General features: G+C 37.0%; 1 protein-coding gene across 1 annotated transcript in view; it reads left to right on the top strand.

The window, feature by feature from the left end:
• Nucleotides 1–344: 344 nt before the first annotated feature.
• LOC134221285 (pro-resilin-like) overlaps nt 345–24,838 on the top strand; it is a 29,034-nt gene continuing 4,540 nt past the window's right edge. Inside the window, exon 1 of the mRNA XM_062700489.1 lies at nt 345–530. Coding sequence (XP_062556473.1) covers nt 513–530 — 18 coding nt within the window. The 5' untranslated portion in view covers nt 345–512. The remainder of the gene's footprint in view (nt 531–24,838) is intronic.

The following is a 24,838-nucleotide window of genomic DNA, read 5'->3' as shown; positions in this document are numbered from 1 at the left end:
CAAAAGATGATTCTCATCTTTGCCCTGCATCTAGATAATAAATACAAGATATTGTAATGATAATAATCGCTCAGAAATATGCTGAAAACGATTCAATGAGTTGGTTCATTTTGCCCCATGGATCCGTTTCGTACCATTCTCCCCTACGGCGGCGCGTCGTTGTTGTCACCGGCACATGGACCCGATCCGCCCTGCTGTCGGTTGCTGGTGCGATGAGATAAGCATCCCCGAAAAAAAATCCACTTGAGCGGGTTAACGTGCGCGCACTCGATGGGTTTTGGCCGGAGCCGAATCACACTCGGAGAAGGTGATCATATAAAAGCATTTGCTCGGGGAAGCATTTTCATTATTAATCTCGTCGCAGTGTTTCCGTGCAGATCTCGAGCACCGGAGCCTCCTCCAGGACTAGCGCGGTCAGTGCTCGGTTGGCAAAGTTTGTAGCAGCGGATTTTGGTATTCTGTGTTCGTTTTCTCGAAGACATCTGTCAGATCTTCTACTTAGAAGTGCAACAATGTTTACGTTCAGTGTGGTAAGTGAAGATGAATGGACATTCTGGACAATATGTGAATCGTTTCGTAAAGAAAAAGTGAATGTGGTACCCGTAACAAGGAATACATTTTTGAATATGGACATTCAATGGGAAAGGTGCAAAACCAAGTGCTGCAAAACATGATAGCCGCATTTTAAATATAGTGAAAGTGACCAATGAAAAAGTTCAAGCGTATTACGCCATGGCTGACCTTTCAAATAAACGTGAAATAATTCTATCGCCTTCGAAATGAATGAAATTATGCAATTAAGAACATTTGAAAACTGGATTAAATAGTTTTGCGAAATGTGACTGAAGCCACATATGTGCTGAAGCTTTCCAGGATGATCGCTTATGGACTATGCACCTATAATAAAAATATGAACAACACTAGAAGACTATGTTACTCATATGATGATTATTTAACTGTTGACGTACAACAGTTCCAATGTTACGTAACTTCTACATCTATCTGTATGTATTACGAATAGTGCGTGAATCAAATAAAATAGTGCGCTTTCGTCTTGTAAATGGATTGCATTTCTGGATTTTACTATAATGTGGCGTGCTTAAAATTAACATTGCTGGTAGATTGTCTGGTATAAAGTCACGCCCAAGTAACCATGTGGCTGTGCTGTACATACGATGCCATAAAAATTCATGATTGAATCTATTGGAGAAGCGCGTAGAACAATTCGAATAATTCGATGATTTTATAAACAAATACGCAGATTTCCCACAAGGGATAGAAAAACATCCAGGAGCGCAACGATCACATTTCAACGGTCGCTATGCTTCAAACTCCTCCTATCTCCGTTTCACCTTGAGATACATTTTTGATGAAAGCAAATAAGTTGTAATTGGATCTACGGATCTGTAATCTGGGCAACATTTGTAGTACTATTGTAATATTTTCCTTGATATTGAAAGCAGCTAAACAGGTATCAAAATATTGAACCTTTGTTAAGCTGAGGAATCGATTAATGACAAATGCGAGGTATGTAGAACTGCCTAGCTTTTATTTTAGGTTCTTAAAACATGAAAATGAAAATTGCATATGTGCAAATATGTAAATTTCATACTGCTGATCGATAAATATTATCACAGCTCTGTTCCTAGTTATTATTTTGCAGTCAATGAATTATCCTCATCTTCTAGAAGCCATGGACTACCGCAAAGCTGACGGCTTCTTCCACGATATAAAAAAAATCAAGCAACGTGTCCAGCGCACCGTCATCTGCCGTGTAGACCTGATAGAACTTTTGCTAACATTTCATGGCACTTTTTCTTATCCCGAGATTTTTTAGTAAAAATAATCTTATTACGAAAAAGGCAATCACGTACGATTATCCAAGTGTCCATTCGGTCGGACTTAGTGAGTCTTGGGTCGAGTGCGGTCCAAAATGTGTTCAATCAATTATGTCTGGTAGTGAAAGTCTGTTTTCAGAACCCGGTTCCGGATGTTTCGGAAACCTGGTTCTCTAATGTATCTTACATTACTTTTCATTTGGTTCGCGACGGGCGTATCAAACTTCTTGATTTTAAAATGTTACCTCAACAGATTAATTTTGTACATGTTCGGTAGTGTATCTGGTTCTCTCAAGAAATAGACAAATTTCTATTAGCTGCAGAACATGTGTGAGGGTTGTAGCGAAAATTACAAATTTAAAACCCAACAGATGTAGTTTTGATACTTTCTGGCCACATTTGCCCCGTCCAGCAGTGTTTCTAGGAACCTTAACTATCAAACTTCATCGTTTTGAAAAATGAGCTCAAACAGGTTTTGGACACACTGGCCAGATTTTCAAGTTCCCTGAGAACCTGATTTCCTCAGGAAAGTGGGAAAATGTTTGACTAACTGTAAAATCCATCTTGCGACGCATCAAACTTTATGAGCTAAATATGTCCACTTCCCTGAAGGAACTACGTTTATAGGGAAACTTTAGAATTGCCAGTGTGTTTCCGAAAACGTCGCACTTATCAGCATCACGAGCAGTGATTCAAAGCAGAGGCCTCAGATAACCGTGAGTCGAGACTCGTGGCCGGAAACGAAAACAGGTCCCACTCCTATTAAATCCATCATAATGCAACACGAATCAGTCAGCTATCTGCTCAGTACTGTTTCGCTGTCATAATGTACGGAAAAACGAGTGTAGATTGAATGTACGCCTTTTTTAACGAGAAAACGACCCTCTTAACAGGACCAGATCTGCTGTGAAACTTCCTCACGTTAAGTCACTTCAGTTCCGAGAACGCCGCATAGGTCTCACCGGTGACATCTGTGAAATGTTTCATCAGGTGCTGATCCGCGCAGAAGATCAATTCTGGCAGCGTTTCTACAGAAAGAACAAACGGGGAAAGCTAAAGTGTACGCCATGTAGGTGATAACTTTCGGGTCATGTGGCTTCCTGCGCAGTTTCTCAAGAGCACCAATGCCGGCCGTTGCGCAATCGACTGTACAGCGGTGCATAAAGCCATCATAAAGTCCAACTTCATGCATACCTGGTTGATGATGTCTCAACGCGTTGGACTAGTAAAGATTCCCCGCTGCTACAATTCACTTCGATACCACGATTGGAACGCGGAGCTGCCGTAGTTATCACGGTCATCACATTACCGTTCAAAAGGGAGTTAACCTTTAGGATCCACCGTAAGCTGTACATACTGCAGAAATTGCACATACGGCCTCTGCTGGATCAGGCCGGACCATCGGTGGTACAGCCAGGGACAGAAAAAGTTTAAACAAGTAGCATCCAACAAACAAACAAGTTGTTAGTCTTTTGCAAATTTGACTGTGCAAATTATTTGAATTTGATTTTGATTTGTGTTTAAAATAAATTTAGCGGCTTTATATACATGAGACTACTAGTAAAACTGGTTCCATGGAGAACTATCGTATCCTACAAAGTTTACTGGCGGTGCCAGAGTTCTGATGAAGTATTTTTGGCGTAATTAATAAGAACAATAATTGGAGGGGTTAATCAGTCAAGCGATAAATCATTTTCTCTACAAATCATTTGACATTTTTTCGTTAATATCTTAAATAATTCTTTGAGGAATATCACTAGGATTTTTCCACAAAATTTCATGACTAATTCCAAAAATTCTTTCAGCAACTCATTCGATTTTTTTCTAAGGAATTCCTTCGGATACCTTCGGGAATTTTATTCTCCCGTAACTTTTTCCAGTAATTTCTCCAGAATTTCCATTCTTTCAACATTCTAGAACAAAATTTTAGCAATCCTTTTAGAGAATTCTAACGAAATTTCAAAAAGGAACATCTGAATAAGTTTCTGACATTCATATTTTTTTCCAAGAATTTCTTTGGACATTGCTCGTAGAATACTTCCGGAATTTCTTTAAAGAATTTCTTCTGAGAATCCAGAAATTCCTTTGAAAATAAAAAAAAATCTAAGCTGATTTCGGAGACTTCGCAAATAGTTTTAATTTTTTTTTCGAAAATAAAAAAAAATTATATCGACATCAAGTTGAAATACTTATTTGTTTCAATTTTTTATCTCCACGATTGATTACTTATTTTGATTTCAGTTTTAGATCAGCTTGGGATCAAATGGATAACATGTTTTGATGTTGTTGAATCACTGATTTTGATTACTTAGGTTGAAATGGTTTAAAACGACGGTTGAAATAACAAAATCGACAGCAGGAAAATATTTAAAAATGTTTCTGTTGTCGATGAAAGCAAACTGCAAATTGATTTTGGTGTTCTTTTTTTATAACGAAATAAATAATCAGTTTAGTATCAATTCATATAATTTAGTAACCATCAGCAAACTGATATTAAAATGAATGTTCAATCACGGAGACCGAAATTAGGAAACAAATTATGATTTGTATTCGAAGTCAATATCAAAATATGTTTTCTATTACCCTAATTATATTGTCAGACTTTGCCCGGGGTTTTGAACTAATTACTTATTTCGTTATAGAAAACCAATATCAAAATCAGTTTTCAATTTGCTCTAATTGATAGCAGAAAAAGTATTCAATTTGATGTCATAGTAAGATTTTTTCCCGTAACACGGTAGATCACTTTGGCTTAGTGTGTTGCGGTGTAAGATCTACCAAACAGAGCCCTAGCCTCATCCATTTTTCTAGCTAGGGCAATAAGTTGTGGTAAATAAGGATTCATCGTATTTAGTCCCCGCTACCAACAGCAGTCTCATAAATAAAACATAATTAATGTTACCTTGCAGACAGTTGAAAGACTCAAATTCCTCTTGTTTGAGGCTAAACTGTATGCAGCGGAAACAACTTTTCAAGCAATTAGTTAAAAAACCTAGGCTGAACTGACTGCTGGAAAAATCGAGTTAGGAGTTTAAATACGTACTAACTCTTCTTGAACTGGTGAACAATGGTAGTGAGAGGAACACACGGAAGTTCTTATTACTGAACAAATTCTCTTGCTTGAAATGGTCTAGTAGCCAGAGCTAAATCCTGGGTTTTAAGAGTTTTACTGGTGATATTCTAGAAGCAAGGCAAGGATGTAGCTAGGGCTCCGATGCATGGCCAAAAACAGTATTACTGTTTTGTTTTCTCAAGAAAGGATTGATTTCCTATCGAGAAGGGGCGCGCCTTCAATGGGATTGCTCTCTATGAAGCGTCTAAACAGCGGGACCTTGTCATGGTGGTCTTGAGAAAACAAAACAACAACTGTATCGAAACCTATACTGCATTGCTTCTCAATAGCACTGGAGTAATTCGACATGCACTTAAACACTAAGGATACGGGTAACGCTACAATAGATCTAATAATTGGTCGCAGTGGCACACCCGAACAGGAAAACAAAATTGAACCCAGCCCTCTCACCAGCTTTAGTACAGTCACTGGAAAACGTTTATAGCGGATGAGGCTATGGGGAACGCCCGTCAAACGCTTGACCGTCAACCAATAACTGCGACATATGCTCTCCTCAGGTATATATTCATTCATCCAAAAGAATCGAACAATCGAAACCGAACCCTGGCTTTACAGAAACGGACTACTCTTGATAAACAACCGGGCTGCTACAGCGTAGCGACTGATTTGTTTACTTCTACGATGCCGATAAAGTAGGAGTGAATCAATCAGTACGATGACAGCACTAACATGTATAAGTGTATGAAATGTACATAAAAATAAAAAATGACACTGTCTAATTATAACAGTAATGAAAGAGATGATCAGCTCAGTGATGCCAGTGCCCTAACACAATGTGAACGGCAATGCGGCAGAACGGTAACGGCAAACTTCCAACACATGGAACTAAACCCGTGTAAGACGAGTTAAGTAACCTCCATTTAATTCCACCAATCATTTCGATATATTATGCAAAGATATCGAAATAATTGGTAGAATTAAATGGAGGTTACTTAACTCGTCTTTGACGGTTCAATACATTCCACTAAAAAGAGCTTATAATATGTTTTCTGAACATGGAACTATTGCACTATATAGCCCACAATGACAACGCTGCGGCAAAAGTGACATTGTACTAAATCACAGAAATTTGAAAAACTTGCGGAACAGAAAAGGGGTAAACGTCAAACGTCCCAATCAAGATCAACAAATAAGAATGCCTGAGGAACTTTAAGAGATAAATTGTGAACAATTATATTATTGCATAAAAATCTGCTCAGGGGCCGTCCATATACCACGTGGACAGAAAAACCGACTTTTTGACCCCCTCCCCCCTCTCCGTGGACAAGCGTGGAAAATCTATTATCCCCCCCCCCCCCCCATGGAAATTCCACGTGGACTTTTCCCATTGAACCCTTTTTTTTAACTTTTTTAATACATAGAAAATTTATTCAAAGGAAAATTAAACAAATAAATCCATTATAGGAATAAAACAAAAACGAATTCAATCAAAATGTGATAAATTGCCAGTACAAAACTTGCAATGCTTATACAGTCCATGGTGATCTTGCCCACTGTGGAATATTATCAATTACACATACGTCTGGTTCGTCGACAATTTTGGTAGATGCTTTCTGTACCTTCAACCGTGTATTTGTCCAACCAGAGTACATCAATATGGCCTTCGACATCAACACAGCACGATACTTCTTCCGCTCTTGTTTGCAATATTTGCAAAGGACGCGCCTTTTTGTAAATCCGCTGACCATGAGCGTCTTTTTTGTGGCGAGCTACATTCGATTTCGATGCGAAATACATTCTACATTCAACGCATATACGACCTAAAAAGAACAATATATCACAGCAATCTTTATCATCACACTTGAGTCACACAAGTGACTTGACAATCTGGTGAACAAAGAAGAAAATCACAGACAATTGGAAAAGCTTTTGAAATAAAGAGAAACATTACCTGTAGGAAATATTGACTCTCTCCGACATGCAAGGCATACCATGCCATTGTTGTTGAGCTGCATGTCTTTTCGGACCCTGTTTCCAGATATTTCACGACGACAGGAAAACTATCAATCTCCATGCCGTTCCAAATTTCTGCTAACACTTCTCCCGCATACTGGAAGTTTTGCATTTCCAATTCTGAATCAACCGTTCTGCATTGAGTGTCTAGATGACTTCCAAAATGCTTATTAGGCAGAATTACTCCTGAAAGCTCACGGCTTAACGGAGCCATCCTTCGTTCAACTCGATTGTAAGCACTGCGACCAGGTGCGTTCGTGAAAATATACAGAGCGTCAAGATTGTGTTTGCGAAAGTGCTGGATTGCGTGCTCAATCACTCTCGGGTAGCGTGGGTTCTCATCCGATCCTCCATCGACCGAGAGAATAACAACAGGCTTCACTTGACCGTTATCTAAAAAAATATATACAAAAGGATTGATTTTTTATCTACAAAACCAAATCTCCTACCTTTCAGAATCGCATCAAACTCTGGCATACCGAGAAGCAGGTCAAAATCAAAAGCATGAGTTCCAGCATTTGACTTGGAATGTTTACCGCTTCGGATGGCACTGAATGTGGGGCCTGAATAAGAAACAGCAGCGGGATCTCCATTAATCTGATCGTTGGAAATAACTATGCCTGCGTATACACTAGGAATCAGTTTATGACGTGCGGCAACTACCCAGTCATGATCCGGTAAAGTAACTTTATATTCGACACTCATCAAAAATGGCGCCTGTTTGTTAACCGCGGTGATGCCAATCGGAACACGTGCTTTGTCATCCTGTGAGAGCATCGCTACCTGGGTTTGGCCTAAAATCGAGGCAAGTGTCTCTACTGATCTAAAATTGGAAAACAATAAAAATAGAAGTGAATTCAAATTTCATTTCAATAAAAATGTATGATTCGTTACCTAATCATAGCAGTGCAAAATTTGCCGTCTGGATGGGATTTATGCTGTACATTTTCCGGTTTGCAAAGTCTCACTGGAACAGATTTGATATGCCGTTTTCCTTCTGAATTGCGTGCATCATGGTGCAGCAAGCGAAGATAGGCAGCACTTCTTGATAACGAAAAACCTTGTTTTTCCAAAGCACTATGCAGCTCGTCAAGTGTTTTGCATGTTCGGATTTGTTCGCATCGCCGTCTTTCATCAGCTGCGCTTCCAATCATTGCCAACTCAACGATAGCTGACAAAAGCTCCGGTTGATCATTCTCTAAACGTGGTCTACCTGTCTGTTGACGAATCTAGAACAGCAAAATTTCAAAATATTTAAACAAAGCTCATTTGAAATTGTATTTAGTATGTCTACTTTTAGCGATGCAGCCAGCTTGGGGTCCTTACTGACTATTTTTTCAAGAGATGTCTTCCGGTTAGTACGATATTTCCGCTCCAATCGTGCTTTCAACTGTTTTCGTTTCAAATCTTTTTTTTCATCTCCAAACCTTTGCGAAGTTTAATGACACGATCATGAACAGAGCTATCGGAAAGCCCTGAGTCTCTAGACAGCAGGGCCGCGTTTAATTCAGATTCGAGGACAACAATTTCGCGATTCAGTTTGTCCTGCGCAGGTGTTGGGAAGCTGGCATCATCATCGTTAACATCGATGCTGCTGCTACCTTGCAAATCTGTACGTTTTTGTCACATTTAAGATGTTTTAAAGATTGATAGTTAACGAGGTAATTAAGTACAACTTACCGATAAGTTGGCTTTCTTGTTTGTCTGTCGTTTGAGTGACATTGGCGGTGACCTCGAGTGCTTCTATCGATGATGGACCTTTCTTGGAACATTCGCCATGCTCCGAACTTTTCGGTTTTTGATCCTAGATTCATAACTAAAAAAGCTGATTAAAAAATATTACCTTTGTAAAGAATGAAAGCAAGCTGATTTTCTTCGTGGTGGCAGAAGTTTTCAGGTCTTTGATTTTTCTGCTTACGTTATCCGGGAAGTTAACCGTATCCTGTTTAAAAAACCTCCAGAGATCGTTGACGTTCGCCTGAATTTTTTCCCAGATAGAGTATTATGGCATCGTTTGTAAGCCTCGTACAACTCACTGTAAGACATTTTTCAAAATTGTATAGCACTCCGTGATAGCTCTCAGCTTGAAAAACGAACAACGGTTTCCGCTTACTTTAGTTCTGATCTGACAGTTGTAAACATGTGCAAACGATTGCAGGTAATGACTGAAAAATAAGTAATTTTGAACCCAACAAACAGAAAAAAATGGGTTGTTAATTAGGTGAATAATTGAAGGAAATATTGCTCATCTTCCGTAATTTTGTTTGAGGTTTCATTTCAATATTTTTTTAATCACTAGTTTCACACAAATGGAAGACAGAAAGTGTAATGAATAGATTTTTCAAAAAGAATTTAGTTCGATTATCAAATCCTCGAGTGTTGCGCTGCCGTAGGATTACCAACTTGGTTTTACATAACTATTTGGATAAAATGATTAAATTAAATTTGCTTACTAAAAATTAAATTTTTGCAAATCTGTTCGGAATGGCTATATATTATTATTATTTTTAGCTTGTTAAAAAGTCCACGTGGACATTTGCTATACCCCTACCCCCCACCCCATGGACAAGCGTGGACTTCACAGGACCTCCCTCCCCCTCCCTAAGTTGTCCACGTGGTATATGGACGGCCCCTCACTCATGTAGATAATTTAAAAAAAATAGCTAGTCATAATGCCCTTTTTTTATTATGCTAATAAGAGTGAAAATAGTGAAAAAATGTTACAATAATAATCTGTTTGCGGCTATTTTGAACTACCAGTCTCGACTTTCAACCGTTTACATTGTGGGTTGGTTTGCAGCAAAGCGGCAACGGTAGAACTGCAACGGCAGTTTTAGAACAATTCCGCTCTGCCGGATTGCCGTTCACATTGTGTTCGGGAACTAATGGCCAATTGGCGAGAGAGCTAATTAAATAAAACAAATAGTAATAACTTTTTTGCCGGACTACTCACAGAGGAGGTTGAGGGCTTATTCGAAAAGGAGTTTTCCAAGAAACTTAGTGAGTGATGTTTCATAGACGTGAGATACTTCTTTACGTCCATTTGCGTCCCATACATCACAATTTTTCATATTTTTTGTCCTTTTTCTTTCGAATAATGTAATAAAGTTGTGCTTTCCTTTTCATTGTGGATCCATTAAAAGCACTATACATATTTTGTTGGTAAAAGTTTTTGGGGTCAAATAACCATCAAAGTGCATTTATGTGAATTTTATGTATTCTAAAAAAATAACACCCAAGTAAGGTATTTACAGATAATTGTTGATATTTTTGTCCTAAAATGTTGAACAGATACTGATACTATAAAAAAACAAATATTCATATATTACATTAAAAATATGTATAGTGCCTTTTCATGGATCTTTTATGAAGAGGAGCATATAATTGAGTACAATACGAAAAATATGGAAAATTGAGGTGTGGACATTGGTGTAAAACAAGCTCATTAACTATGTACATAAAAAAGTGTGCTACGTCTATAAAACACCACTCACTGAATATCTTGGAAAACTCCCTTTCAAGGAGACCCTTAATCTCCTCTGTGAGTCGTCCGTAATAAAGTTATCCTACATTGTTAAAAAAAAAATTGATGAGCTTTTAGGCTTGTATGACCCAAAATCCCCTATAATTTAATATTTTTTATGAAATATATGAATATTCGTTATTTTAATAATATCATTAGCAAATATAAATTTGATTAAAATTACTATTTCTTTTCCTTGCTCCGAATCGTTGAGCTATAATATTTCATAGGGGAATTCAGGCAAAAAGGTAGGAAAAGAGAAATCCCATCACCTCCTGTCTATGATCACCTCAAGACTCATATAATATGACTATTCTTGTCCAGCTGTGCTATTGGGTATGGTTTGGAAATGTTTGGCATCGGTGCTATTCAAAATTTTTGAAAAATCGTTTTTCACTTAATAAATAACCAAATAAATCATTTGCGAAACGGTTTACTTCATTAGTTTTTGCTGTGCAAATTTTCACATAAAATGCACTTCGATGCTTATTTGACCCCAAAATCCCACAGTGGAGAGATAAACACAATTTCAGAACAAGGTCTTAAAGATAAAATGACAAAAAATTGAAAACTCGTGATGAATAAGATATTGGGACAAAGCTAGCTCATTACCTACATACAGAAGTGTTCCACGTTCATGAAACACAACTCACTGAATTCCTTGGAGAATAATCTTTTGATTAAGCCCTTGGTATCTTCTGTAAGTTGTTCGTAAATGTTATCATTTTTTCTACCTTTCAAATCGGGTTTCTCCAGCGTTTACACTTGTCCATAACATAACAATATTTTTTATAAAATTAGTTAAACGCTTAAATCACCAATCGGTCCCAAATTGTGAGTTTCAATGAAGTTCTGGCTTTCACAAAAATATTGGATACAAGCTGTAATTTTGCTTAAAAGCAAATTATGAAATTCAAAAATTCAGTGCTGGAGCTTGCAGCACCGAATTCACAGTGATTGATAGGATAGAAAACGTACCCACTATGATTGGTTTCTCAAAGATAAAAATGTTTAAAAAATGTATTTTGTTTCCATGCATATATTTGAAAAATGAAACTTAACATTCTATCGAACTTACTGTTTTTTTAAATCGAAATAAGTTCAAACTATGCTGTCCTGTGAAATCGCAAAGTCTCTTTTTCTGGTGAATGTAGGGGAACTGTTCCGTTTTCCATCTCACTGAACATATATTCATCTCATCGCAAAACAAAGAAATACAGCACCAATCTCGTCGCTTCTTTTTGCTAACACGCGTGCTCACTGGTGAAAAAAATCAATTGCTTTGTTTTTGATGGGATGGAAATAGGAGCTATGAGATGAAGTGCCGAACCGTTCCCCTATGTGTACACGGTAGAGTCGATATATGTGCGTGCATGTCTGCATTTATGATTTACGATCTTGCTGGGATTTGTTTTTAGGAATGGTCGCGTTTTTACTTTTTGTAGTATGTACCGGTATTGGCTATCCATTTTCATACATATATATTCCCTCTCTAACGTTTCTTCTTCTTTCTTTTTATCCTTACTCTTTTTTCCCTTTTGTTTCCTTCTTCTTCCCTGCTCTTTTCATCTTTCTTCTTTCTACCTTCCTTTTATTTTTTCTTCTTTTTTTTCTAACTACAGTCAATCTTCCATGAGTCGATTTTCTATGACTCGATATCGATTCATGGCATTAATTTATCCCAAATTTTGAAATATATTCTGGATTGCAAACAGCTCCTAAAGGATGCTATATCTCGATATTTCCATGAGTCGACTCATGGAGGATTGACCGTATATCTTCCATATCACTGTTACCTGTCTCCTTACTCTTTTACTTTTTCTGCGTTTAACATTTTCCTTCTATTTTATTTTATTCCTTATTTTTTTTCTTTTTGCTTCTTCCGTTTTCCTTCAACCTTCTTCTTTTATTTTACTCTTTTTTTCCCTCGTTTCTCAAGAACACTCTAACCATAATATTGTATTAATTAAACTAAAATATTTATTTTATAAACAACACCCCTCCTTATTTTCCCCGTTTTCCCAGTGTTCACTCGCTTCCATGTTCATACGCACATCTGATTTCAAAATTTATTTAAAAAAAACATCAAATCTTTAAATAAAAGAAAATAACTTGAACGAGTTATATTATTCACGCAATTTATCTGTTTTCTGATATTGCTTTCTACCCGTCCAATGAGAAGTACATTTTTGTTAGAATAGAATCAAGAGCAACCTTAAACTATTTTCTTTCGTAATTTGTGAAAATAGTGTCTGTAACTCATTTACATACTAAAATGAAACTTGTAAGTCAACTCCCGCTAACCAGCGTGTTCGTTGCTCGAAGCAATTTGTATTCCCGTTGGTAGCTTTTTATTGCATGTTTCCGCTGATGATGCATATCACCTTCTCCAAATGTAAGCCTCTATGCAAACGCCCAAAAAAAAAGCTCTCAACAAGTCTCCCAGCTCGCACCAGGGGAAGCCCTAGCTATTAGCTCACGCGACTAAATTTTGCCGACAGTTGGACCATTATATCACCCTCTCGTAAAATCCAAAACATACATGCGAAACTGATGTGCAGAGCTGATGAACGAGCTGAGCATGTCGCGAGATGCCTACAAACTTACCTTCCCAAAACACACCCAAGGGAAGATCCATAAAGTACGTCACGCAAAAATGGGTGATTTTGGACCCCCCCTCCTCCCTTCGTCACACTTATTGTATTAAACCTCTAAAATTTTTGTATGAGTCGTCACGCTGCTCGGAACCCCCCCTCCCCCCTAGGAGCGTGACGTACTTTGTGGACGGCCCCCAACCAAGGTGCCGTGAAGAAGAAATGCTTGATGCTGCTTGTCCCACGATTCACGAGACACGAGAGAACCATAACAAATGTTGAGTGGAGTAAGTTACCGGTGTTGGTCATTGTGTTGCTTTTTTTCCCGCCTCGATGGTGGTTTACATTTTTTCTCGAAGAATTCAGTCAGTTTCCATAGCGTAGGAAAATGCAATTGCAATTGGTTAGCAAAAAGAAGTGACGATATCAGTGCTGGATATATTTCTTTCGCGATGAAGCAATTTGTATTCCCGTTGGTTCAGTGAGATGAAAATTGGGTACAGCTCCCCTACATGTGAAGGGTATGCCAAGCCGATGTTGTCCACGCAACGGAACAAGCGCTCTGACTACGATACTAAAAGCTCAAGAAACATTATTCGTTCAATGGGTAGTCGTCATCGGGGGAAAATAGTAGTCATGCCAAATTAGCAGATATCCTGAGGCATCGCGTGAACAACACCGGTACCGGCTACAACAACAGTCGCGATCGGTGTTGATCACAGGCGGAACAAGACGCTACAAGAGTGCTTTTTCTTTCTTTTCTTTATGGTTGTATTATTAGTGTTGTAAAATGTCATTTGCATTCGTTTGTATAATTTTTGCAGAACTTTTTTCAGAAGGTCGCTATCAATTCATGATGTATGATGAACTTATAGCGCTTAAATGGACCTACAACTTTGTCTAACATGACTTTGCTGTAATTATGTAATCTGGGGCGTGGGAGGCAAAATGTCATTCAAATGACATTATGTCAAATGACACGTGACATTTTGGAGAGTTTTCACTCTCCAGCCTCAGACGTTATACTTAGAGCAATGTACCCTTGGACAAAAATATAGCCCTACTCAAGCGTTATGAGTACATTCAAAATTATGGAATAAATTTGGCTTCTAAAGAAAGTTATGAAGAAATTAGTCAAATGACATGCAGATGACATTTTACAAGCCTGGTTGTAAATTTTTTTTTAAACGATTCGAAATGTGTTTTATTTAAAATATGGACAAATGTTCAGTAATGTTTCTGCATATTTCTATTCGCAAGGGATTTTTCAATGATGAATTTTTATTACGGAAAAAAATTTGTTTGACTTATCCCCATTTCTGGTAAACCCATCTTGAAAAATAATGATAACATTATGAATCTTTCTTAGAAATTTGTATGACAAAGTCAAAAATGTCATCAAGAGATTTTTTTTTTGCACTATAATAAAAAGATTTTTTGTCCCAAAAGTTATAGAAGTAATGGCGATACTAACACGTTAAGTCCTAATATTTTAAAAATTCCATGCACAAAGAATAAAATCTCGCCTTTAGCAAAGTAAGATCATTCATTAAGAAGTATGAGTGGTATGGTCTTTGATGCTCCAATGTCACAAAAAAGTATATTTTGCTCTTTAGACATTCGTGAGAAGTACATTAACCCATTACCAAATAGCTTCAGAAGGAACTCCCACAACTCGGAACTGAGCAGCACCAACACCTTCTGACCCACCTCTGACTACGTCGCTGCGGACTACCCGCGAATGACGGGGCTTAATCTTGATTAAGAAAAATAATAATCCGGTGTCAAGTGAAAGGAACTCATAGTCCGTCTGTCGGGGAGATAGTGAGCCAGCATCTTTCGCCGGGCGGTCCCAGGCACACTGGCACCGTTTGGAAACGTTATGCAATGAAGGGAGTTCGGAATTGTTGGTGAATTACGATTCGATTGCCCGGGTGTATCGAAACGCTGGGCCAGCAACTGCAGTCAGTAAATGGGGTGTGGACTTGCGGAAGACTTGTTCTTCAGATGGGCTCTCGAGACATTTGAAGTCGCTGCCGCAGTTGAAGAAGTGTAGGAGCAATGGACACGTTGCGGTAAAGCGGGTAAAGTCCAACCATCACCAGATGGGCGGGTTATGTTGCACGGGAACGGGGTTAGGCACATCATAAGACGGTACTTTCATATATTAATTTCCTCGATAAATAAGCAAGTTTATCGAACAAAAGGTTAAAATGGATTATGGCCATGGGATATTACGAACTGGGGATGGCTACGCGATGCTGTGCACTGCCCTGTTGATGTTAATGCAACTTACCTGTTGCAAGGGGGGCATAGCAATTATACCAACCACTGCACAGTGGTTCCATTCCCTTAGAAGGGCGGTCATAAATATAAATTATGGAAGATATACGGTAAAATGGTGTACTTTTAGTATTTTTCGGGTTAAACAGCCTATTTTTTAATTATTTGGTAGGCTCAGTCATTATCATACTTTACGGAGCCGATTTCAGTATTATATGCAAAAATCCAACAAACAACGTTCAATATACATTATTGATGAAGATGCGTGGGTGGGAAAATGCTTGTTAATGTGAAAGTAGTAAACGAAAATAAACCTGATTAATCCACCTAGCCGGTGTTAATGCCTTTCTAGTGCATATGAAAAAATAGTATTTTTGCTATAACTTTTAGACCCATTGTGCGATCTGGCCAATTCTTATTAGAAAACAAATGGTTATGACTCCACGTCGAACGCAACTTGTTCCGAACAAATCGGTTAAGTCCAGATCAACATTTGAAAAGGGCGTAACAGCCAATTTTTTTTCCTCCTGAATCTTTGTCCACATATATAGCTAAATATGTAGACGACGAATCAGAAGGAATAAATCTAGACCAATATTTGAAAAGGCCGTAACAGCCAAAATTTATCCCTTCTGACTCTTCGTCTACATATATAGCTATATATGTGGACCAAGAATCAGAAGGAATGAATTTTGGCTGTTACGCCCTTTTCAAATGTTGGCCTAGAAATATTGGCTGTTACGCCCTTTCCAAATGTTGGTCTAGAAGTATAAGTGTCTAAAAATAAGTGAGTTTTTTTTGCGCACATACATACGCACACATACACACACACAGACATATACCATCTGGTATCTAATACTATGGGTTTCCGGGCATCTTATAACAGTTCGTTTTTGGAACAAACATATAGCCTTGAGAAAGGCAAAACGGTTTAATAAATCAATTTAAAGTTGAATATAATACTATTATACGACGATATACTATTTAATAATCTGCACCCTGATAGCTCTTAAATGACAGCTTAAAATTTAAATACCTTCTCAGAGATGCCTGAGAATGAAAATCGGGGAGGAATATGCTTTTTAGTCTCATAAAGATGACTATGATAAAGAAAACATAATACTCGTGTTCATCAATTTTGGTAATTTTTTACCATCGATTATTTATTTCCAAGCTCAGTCGCAGACTGTGGTAACTGAAATGCCATTTAGGCAGCAGCCAGAAATATGAATATGCTTAAAGGATATTCAAAAAGAAATTGAAGCGGTATCCGATTAAGTTGAGAAAAAAATATGATATCTGTTAAACAAACATAATTTTGTTATTTATTAGCTTTCTCGTGGACGGTTGCAGCTGAAATAGCCTTTAGATGAAAGATAGGAGTGTAAATATTTACTCAGAGGATGTTTCTGGAGGGATTTGAAGGGAAACATAATTTCTTAGTGGATGAAGAAGATAACAAAATTGAGTATAAAATTGTGTTTTCGTCAAAGAAACATAGTAAAAGCTATTTGTTTACCATTTGCTTGGTCGCAGCTGAAATAGCTTTTAGACGACAGATTAGAGTGTAAATATTTACTCACAGGATGTTTCTGGAGGGAATTTTAAGGAGAAACATATTTTCGTAAAGGATGAAGATATCATAATTAAGAAGAAAATTGTTTTTCCGTCGAAGAAACATAGAAAAGTTATTTGTTTACCATTTGCTTGGTCGCAGCTGAAATAGCCTTTAGATGATAGAGAATAGTTTAAATATTTACTCAGGAAATGTTTCTGGAGGGGATTTGAAGGAGAAACATACTTTCTTGGAGGATGAACATAACAAAATTTAGAAAAAAATTGTTTTTCCGTCGAAGAAACACAGAAAAGTTATTTGTTTACCATTTGCTTGGTCGCAAACGGTCGCTGCTGAAATAGCCTTTAGATGACAGATTAGAGTGTAAATATTTACTCACAGAATGTTTCTGGAGGGGATTTGAAGGGGAAACATATTTTCGTAAAGGATGAAGATATCAAAATTAAGAAGAAAATTGTTTTTCCGTCGAAGAAACATAGAAAAGTTATTTGTTTATCATTTGCTTGGTCGCAGATGGTCGCAGCTGAAGTAGCCTTTAGATGATAGAGAATAGTGTAAATATTTACTCAGGAAATGTTTCTGGAGGGGATCTGAAGGGGAAACATATTTTATTGGTGGATGAAAATAATGAAATTCATAAGAAAATTGTGAATGCGTTCATCAAACACAGTAGAGTTTTTCGTTGACCATTTGCTTGGTTGCGGAAGGTACCAGCTAAAATAGCATGTAGATGACAGATTAGTGTGTAAATATTTACTCACAGGATGTTTCTGTAGGGGATTTGAAGGTAAAACATAAGCTTCATGAGGTATGCCAACATTTTCACGTATAGTTTATTTAACTGGATTATCTTCAATTCGAAGCCTTATACAGGTCATATTAGCTCAAATTTTACCAAAATGACGATTGAATCTTATATAGTATACCATAACGTAGCTTTTTAGGGATAACTTGTTGAATTTCGATAAAGTCATGTTTTTGGATTTATGACCTATGGGGGAACCACTGTGCACTGTATTAGTGGCCATAACTGAAACAGAAGGTAGTTCAACTGGCACTTAATTTAATTCGCTCCATGCGTATTACGTGTGTTTCAGTAAGAGCAACGTTCCATCCAATGCAATTTCATAGTAGACGCAGCCCTAGTGTTGTGCCTTTCTTTTAAGCATCTATTAACTATATTATACAATACCAAAATCGAAATTTCCAAAGACAGCTCTAGACAGTCTTATTAGCAATAAAATTGACTTGATATTTGTTATTTCTGTTATATTCAATTCGAGTGCAATGTATCTGATCAAAATAATAATTTCGAAATACTGGCGAGCGAAGGCTTGTCAATGTCAATTTGGAGATGATGAGTTCATTTTATAACTGGTCCTGGATGAAAATTTGATGAGAAATAGAAGTAATATTATGGATATTCCAAATTTTTGAAATTGAAAGATTGCAATCTATACAATGAATATAATGAGTACCTATCGTGCAACTTCAAACCTTGGGCGATCAAACATTTTCTGATATATAATCAGTCAGTAATCATTTTAAGTCACACTGTGCAAATTACCCTTGCAATCATAAAGCATAGCACTCATCTTTGAACCTCGTGTTTAATTTGTGCGAGTTGTTGGGTAAAATGTCTGCAATTTATGAAAAAATAGTAGTGATGATGAATTTGATTGTTTTAGTCAGAAAAAAAACAACCGTTGTGGTCCGAAAAATACTTCTGTGGTATTTGACTCAGTGACATTTCAAGCTCCAACAAACCAAAAAATTCATGAATTTTCGATGAGAAGTGATGATTTGAATTTGGACAATTTCGCTTGGGCCTACCAGAATTAAAAGGCCAAAAATGAATGTGCTCAGTTAGCAGCCATCAAACAGTTTTACCAAATGGGTGCAACGATATTGATTGCTTCCGTTAACTAGATAACTGCTGAATTTGAGCTGTAGGGTATTAATCGTTTTGAGCAGAATATTGTTATTGACTGTCAAATGTTCATAACGAGTTTTCCTTCTTTTCCTAAACAATATTTCAATCCAGATTGACCAGAGCTAGATTTAAGGATTCTGAACCCCATCACTGATGGCCCTAGTATGATTAATAGAATATAACTCTGAAGTGGGTAACAACTCATTCCAAAGGTGGTTTTTATTGACCAAACGAAGTCCAGTTTTATGATACGAATAGGATCAGAATCGATTCCGATCTTCGACATATCCATTTGAGAGTTGGATTTCACTGATCCGATTCAGCGCTAGTACTGGGTTCAAAAATCCTTTTTTTAACCCTTTCCCATCGTCGCGACAAATATCTGTGACTACTCATATCCTCCTTTTCCATCATGTATGTTATAGACGATCTCTTAGTAATTCTGGTGAACTTCCGTTCCAGTATGTATTTTTTGCAGATTAGATTCGAAGATGTAAAAATACTCATTGCACTGGAAGCTTAAGAATACCAGAAATTTATTACATTATTAAATTTATTACAGAAAAAATCCTGCTGGGGTTTTTATGCAGTCTACTTCAAATGCCTGACATTAAGTTCTTGAACATTGTTGTTCTTCGAAGCATATTTTAGCAACTAAACCATTTAATCCTACTACTGTGAGATGAGATTCAAAATATATTTTTATTGAAAAAATATCGCACATGTTATTTTTCTTAGTAACAAAAAGTCGCCCAAGAACGCGGACTCGTGGACTCCTAACGTTACGGCTCTGTAAACAAAAGATTTTAAAAGTATTTTAGCTGACTTCACTAATGTCCAACTAATATAATATAAGCCGAATTATTTTGAGCTTTTTAGTAGAATGTCTTTACTTGAGTTTGTACAATCCCATTTAATTTCACCACGTATGGGATGGGATTATACTAACTTAATATATTAAATATATTAAAATATTAAAAAATCTGGACATCCACATTTGCTTCTTACCAGCTCCATTCTTTTTGCTGCCTACAAGCGTCATTTATTCATCATTTTTTATCGTTTAACATAAATAATTCTTTATCGAAATCTCAATCATCGTTGCTGAGAGACGACAAATATTTTGCTGAAAATTAACTCTTATCTGAGGTACGCCCGATTGGTTACATTGTCGTTACACCAATGCAATGCCAGGCGTATTTCAGAGCTCTGTATCCGCCAGTTCGGGAGCGTTTAGGGTTCCAAGCCTTCTTCGAGGATGCCAATCTTACTGGTGGAGGCATGCTATAATTCTCAAAGACAACGTTCTTGCACCTTGTTGTAATGACCCATCAAATAACAAATATATCAGAATAAAGGGTATACGGAATGAAATTGCATCACCTTCAAAGATCGATAACATTTCGCCTCCTGGGTGGATTATAATGCAATTTTGTGTAAGACTGCATCAGCATCTGTTATTTACACTGCGTGAGTTTCATTGTGAAGTTTCCAGTAGTTTTAGGATTACAGTCGAAGGAACAGGATGTGTGCGAGATAATCTTATGCATTCACCTCAACAATCCATATCTTAAGAAAAACTGCTTGTAATCCAATTTCATGCCAAAGGCACCAAAATCACCCGAGTTGTGGCCGATTCTACTGGGCTATAATAAAAATAAGAGCTTTGCATTATGGAACTAAAATGCTGCATTGGGCTCGTGCGGTAACATATTTTTTTGCTTGTAATAGTGATCCCCAAAGTGCGGCCCGCGGGCCGCATGCGACCCTCCGACCTGTGCGCCGATCCACTTTGAACCGGCAGCGGCGTGAACGCAATTTTCTAACGGCGGCGGCGACTACGCCACGCCACGGTTGTTTTCGGCGGCGGCTCGGATCGGCGCGATTCAAAATTATCATTTTTACAGTGATGACGAGCAATACTTTTTTGTAATATTATTTGCATGTCTCCTGCATTAATGGCAATAAGCATAACGCAGTTAAATAATCATTCAAGAATATAATGAGAAAATGCATCCACGATTCTTTTGAAAATTTCTTTAGGAATTTCTTTACTTTCTCTCCAAGAATTCTTTTTGAATTTTTTTCATGAATTTCTTAAACAGTATGTCCAGAAGAGTTCTTTATTCCTAGTGAAAATACTAACAAAAATCCTGAATTATGCCTTCCTTGGCCTGCCGGCCACAAAGCAAGGCCATGTAGAAGGTAACTGGATTAATTTCATGGTACAGTGTAAGTTTGTTTTGCATTTTCCCTATACCTATGGGTATCATCGTGTTAGTGTTATGGCACAGAAATGCAAAAATTGTGAATCTACTTAGAAACCACGCAGATAAAAACTGTAGAAGTGCTTGATGAACACAAAGCTGTGATACGGCCATTTTCAAATGGGGGATGTAATGCCAACAAAATAAATCAAATGAGAAAATTCCTGAAGGTCAAAAAATCCCACAAAAATTTACAGGAACTAATGATGAAAATTTTCCAGGAGTTCCCATACAGAAATTCTGGGACACGTATTATTCATTCCTCAGAACTTCTGAACAAGGGAATCCCTAAAACTCATAGATAAAGAATTCTTGGAGTGAATTTAAAAAAAAGCTGAAAGTATGAACCACCCTTCCCCTACAATTTCACTGGAATTCAAGTAGAAGGAACTTTTTAGGCGTCCTATCGAAGGAATTCCCCAGAATACAAGGAGTAGAAATTTCCTATAATTCATAGAAAGGGATTTCTTCATAATTCGTGAGGGAGCAGTTCCCCAGAGTTATTAGAGAGAGAATGATCCAGATTTTTTTGGAATGAGATGAATAATTCGCCTGGATCCTCGGAGATACACGCAAAAAAAGCGTTTCCGAATTTGTGAACCAGCATAAATACACCGTGATTTAATTCATGGATTCGGGAATAGCAGTCACGTTTTCCAGAACGTTCCAGAAACGTGACTGTGTTCCCGAAACCGTGGCTGTTGTTCACGAAAAAATACACCCGTGAACTCGAATTCAAGAACGCTTTTTTTGCGTGTAAATTCCTCCAAATTGATCTTAGAAAGGAATTCTTGGAGGAGACAAATGTATGTATTTATTTATTTTTATTTATTTCTTCTTTTTAATTTCTGATGTCTAAGATATAAGGATAAAAATGTAACCTCAATCTAATGTATTACATAAAATATGCTCATAATACAGCAATCAGAATACATAAGAAACACATCAATAAAATTAAACAGGACATATCAATCTTCAGTTTTTCTGTTAATTTGTGTCTCGAAAGTATGCTGCGAAAAGTCGTTGTAGAGTAGCTGGCGAGTATTCCACAATTCTTGTATAACGAGTTCCTACAATTCCTGAAGGAGTGAGTTTTTGAAAAAGGGATATCTGCGTTGCGAAGGTGGTGCTGCAGTTCTTTAGATTTTTGTTGAAGTTATTCTCTCTAATTTCTGAATGGGCAAAATGATTGGAGAATTAGTTTCCCAGAGTCCATGAAGCAGAAATTGTGTGAAAGAGAAATTGTTTAAAATTAAAGAAAAAATACAGCCTGCAGGAGACAAAATCCTGAAATCCTTGGAGAAAGAATTTGCCATAATTTTGAAGCTATAAATGAGCAGAACTCCTGGTTACGAATTCTCAAAAACTTCTAGAGAAAATATAACCCTGTATTCTTGAAATACGAGTTTCCCAAAAATGCTAAAGAAGGAATTTCGCAAAATTTATGGGAGGAGATTTTCTCAGAATTAAGTAGTCCAAAATTCTAAACGGAGCAAACCTTCGAAATTCTTAGTGTGGGAACTTACGAATTCTTGGAGGAGTCTTGAATCTCCAGAACTTCTGGCGAAAGAATCTTTGTTGGCGGAGTTCCCAGCATTTCATAATCCCAGTGTTGTATGGCGGACTGTCGTGAAATTCCCAGAAGTTTTTTGGAAAAATATCCAAAAAATAAAATACCGATTTCTACACTGAAAAAAATTAGTTTTAAAATTAAAATCGATATTGCAAAAAAACCTCATCTCAGAAATCGATGAAATTTTTTTTGCAGATAGGTATTTTAATTATATAACTTTTCAGGGAATAAAGTTCCTGTGACATATTTAAGGAAAAAAAGTTTTTCTAACAAAAACTTTTTTCACGTCCATATTGAGTGAAAATTCCAGAACCATTCTGCGGCATTTCGGAATGTACTCTTAAAATGGAACTAAAGAACTGGGAAAAACTGAAAATAAATGAAATCTGGAATAATACAAGGACAGCACGACAATCCAGGAGATTCATAACTCCAAATGCAACAATAACTAAAAAGGTTTTGAGCTTATCAGAAAAAGACTTATGTACATTCAGTGGGCTAATAACAGGTCACTATATCAGTAAATACTATTTAAAACAATTTAGGAAGCTGGAAGACGATGTCTGTCGTTTCTGTTACTTTGAGATGAAACTTCGGAACATTTACTTTGTTTGTACAGCACTTTTTCATAGGAGGAGAAACATTTTTGAGAAGGGTTTTATTGAACCCTCGGATGTTTGGATAACTTCTCCCAACAAGGCAATAAACTTCATTCGTTTAATTATACCTTACTGGGATAATAATCATAGTCAGTAAGTTCAAATCACTCTTCAATAGTGTTTTAGACTATCTGACTTCTACTATACATTAAAAAGGGGCCGCCACAATTGATCAAATATCTGGTCGCAGTAGATATTGTACCCGACAGGAAAAACAAAAAAAAAACGTTGCCGAAACGAAACTGAAGTGATATTTAATTGTAATAGTGGAAAAGAAGATGTTGTTTTTCAGCAAAGGCTAACCACTGAACGGTGTAATTTTGAAACCGTTATAAAACCTGTAGAGTAGATGATTTTGTATCGTATTTTATTGAAAAAAATGATAAACTTATAACTTATGACATTATTTGCAAATAGCAATACACTTGTACTGTTAGATTTCTCTGAAAATTATTCATTCATTATCCAAAATGCTGCTCAAGGTTGGAATAATTCCCAGGCAACAATACATCCATTCGAAGTTTACTTTTAAAGATACGGTTAATTAGAAAACGTTAGCTTTATTAATCAGAAGTAATGACCCATGACACAAAAGCTGTTCACTTATTCATTTCAAAATTAATTGACTTTTTGAAACAGTCGATCGGTTTTACAAAAATTACTTTTGTGTCTGGGTGAGCTGCAACACATTATAAAAATAAAAGGAACTTTGCAAGTCTGTGTAATTTAAATTCAAAACATGGCTTAGAAGCAGAATGGCACTTTTGTACAACATCGCACGGAAAAGTCCCTTGCGAAGTTATTGGAGGCACTCTCAAACGAATGGCAAAACGAGCAACTCTTGCCAAAGATTATGGAAATACTATCAAGACTCCTCGGGAGTTGTACGAATGGGCGAATGGGCACGTTTTCAATCAAACAAAAATATCACTATATTACATTTCTGTTATAACACGAATGAGCAATACCACCATCGGGGGTGGCAATGGGTTTGGGGGTGAGAATGGCCCATCGCTCTCACCGCGAGCATGGAGGGCGTAGAGCAAAATCGTTCAAAAAGGTCTCTTATATTTTAGTCTTCTTGGCCTCAGATACATTTAATCCATTCTACAAGCATTCTAAGTACACAGGATTTTGTTTTTACACGATTTTTTTTTCGCTCGTATTTTTGATCGTGTGACTTAAATTTGCCACCAAAATCTTCGCAACATGTTGGTAAAATCACTCATAAATCTCAATCAACGAGCGCTCCCGTGCGAACGAAATCGTCTGCGATTTTAAAGGAATGCATCACGCTTGAATTTTTCATGCTAAAACGCATCATTTCACTCATTTGCTAAAAAATCATTTTGGTTCAAAAACGCATTTGAAATCAATTTGGGGCAATTTATTGCTTATACATAAAAGAGTGTCTAATATTTTATGCGACAGACGTCAATTCACTGTTTTTAACGAAAGAGAACAAAAGAAAACATACGATGATTCAAATGGATGATTCAACTCATC

This window comes from Armigeres subalbatus, chromosome 3 (genome assembly GCF_024139115.2).
Source record: "Armigeres subalbatus isolate Guangzhou_Male chromosome 3, GZ_Asu_2, whole genome shotgun sequence".
Lineage (NCBI taxonomy): Eukaryota > Metazoa > Arthropoda > Insecta > Diptera > Culicidae > Armigeres > Armigeres subalbatus.
The sequence above is the reverse complement of the archived record's forward strand: the minus strand, read 5'-3'. Positions and strand labels throughout refer to the sequence as shown.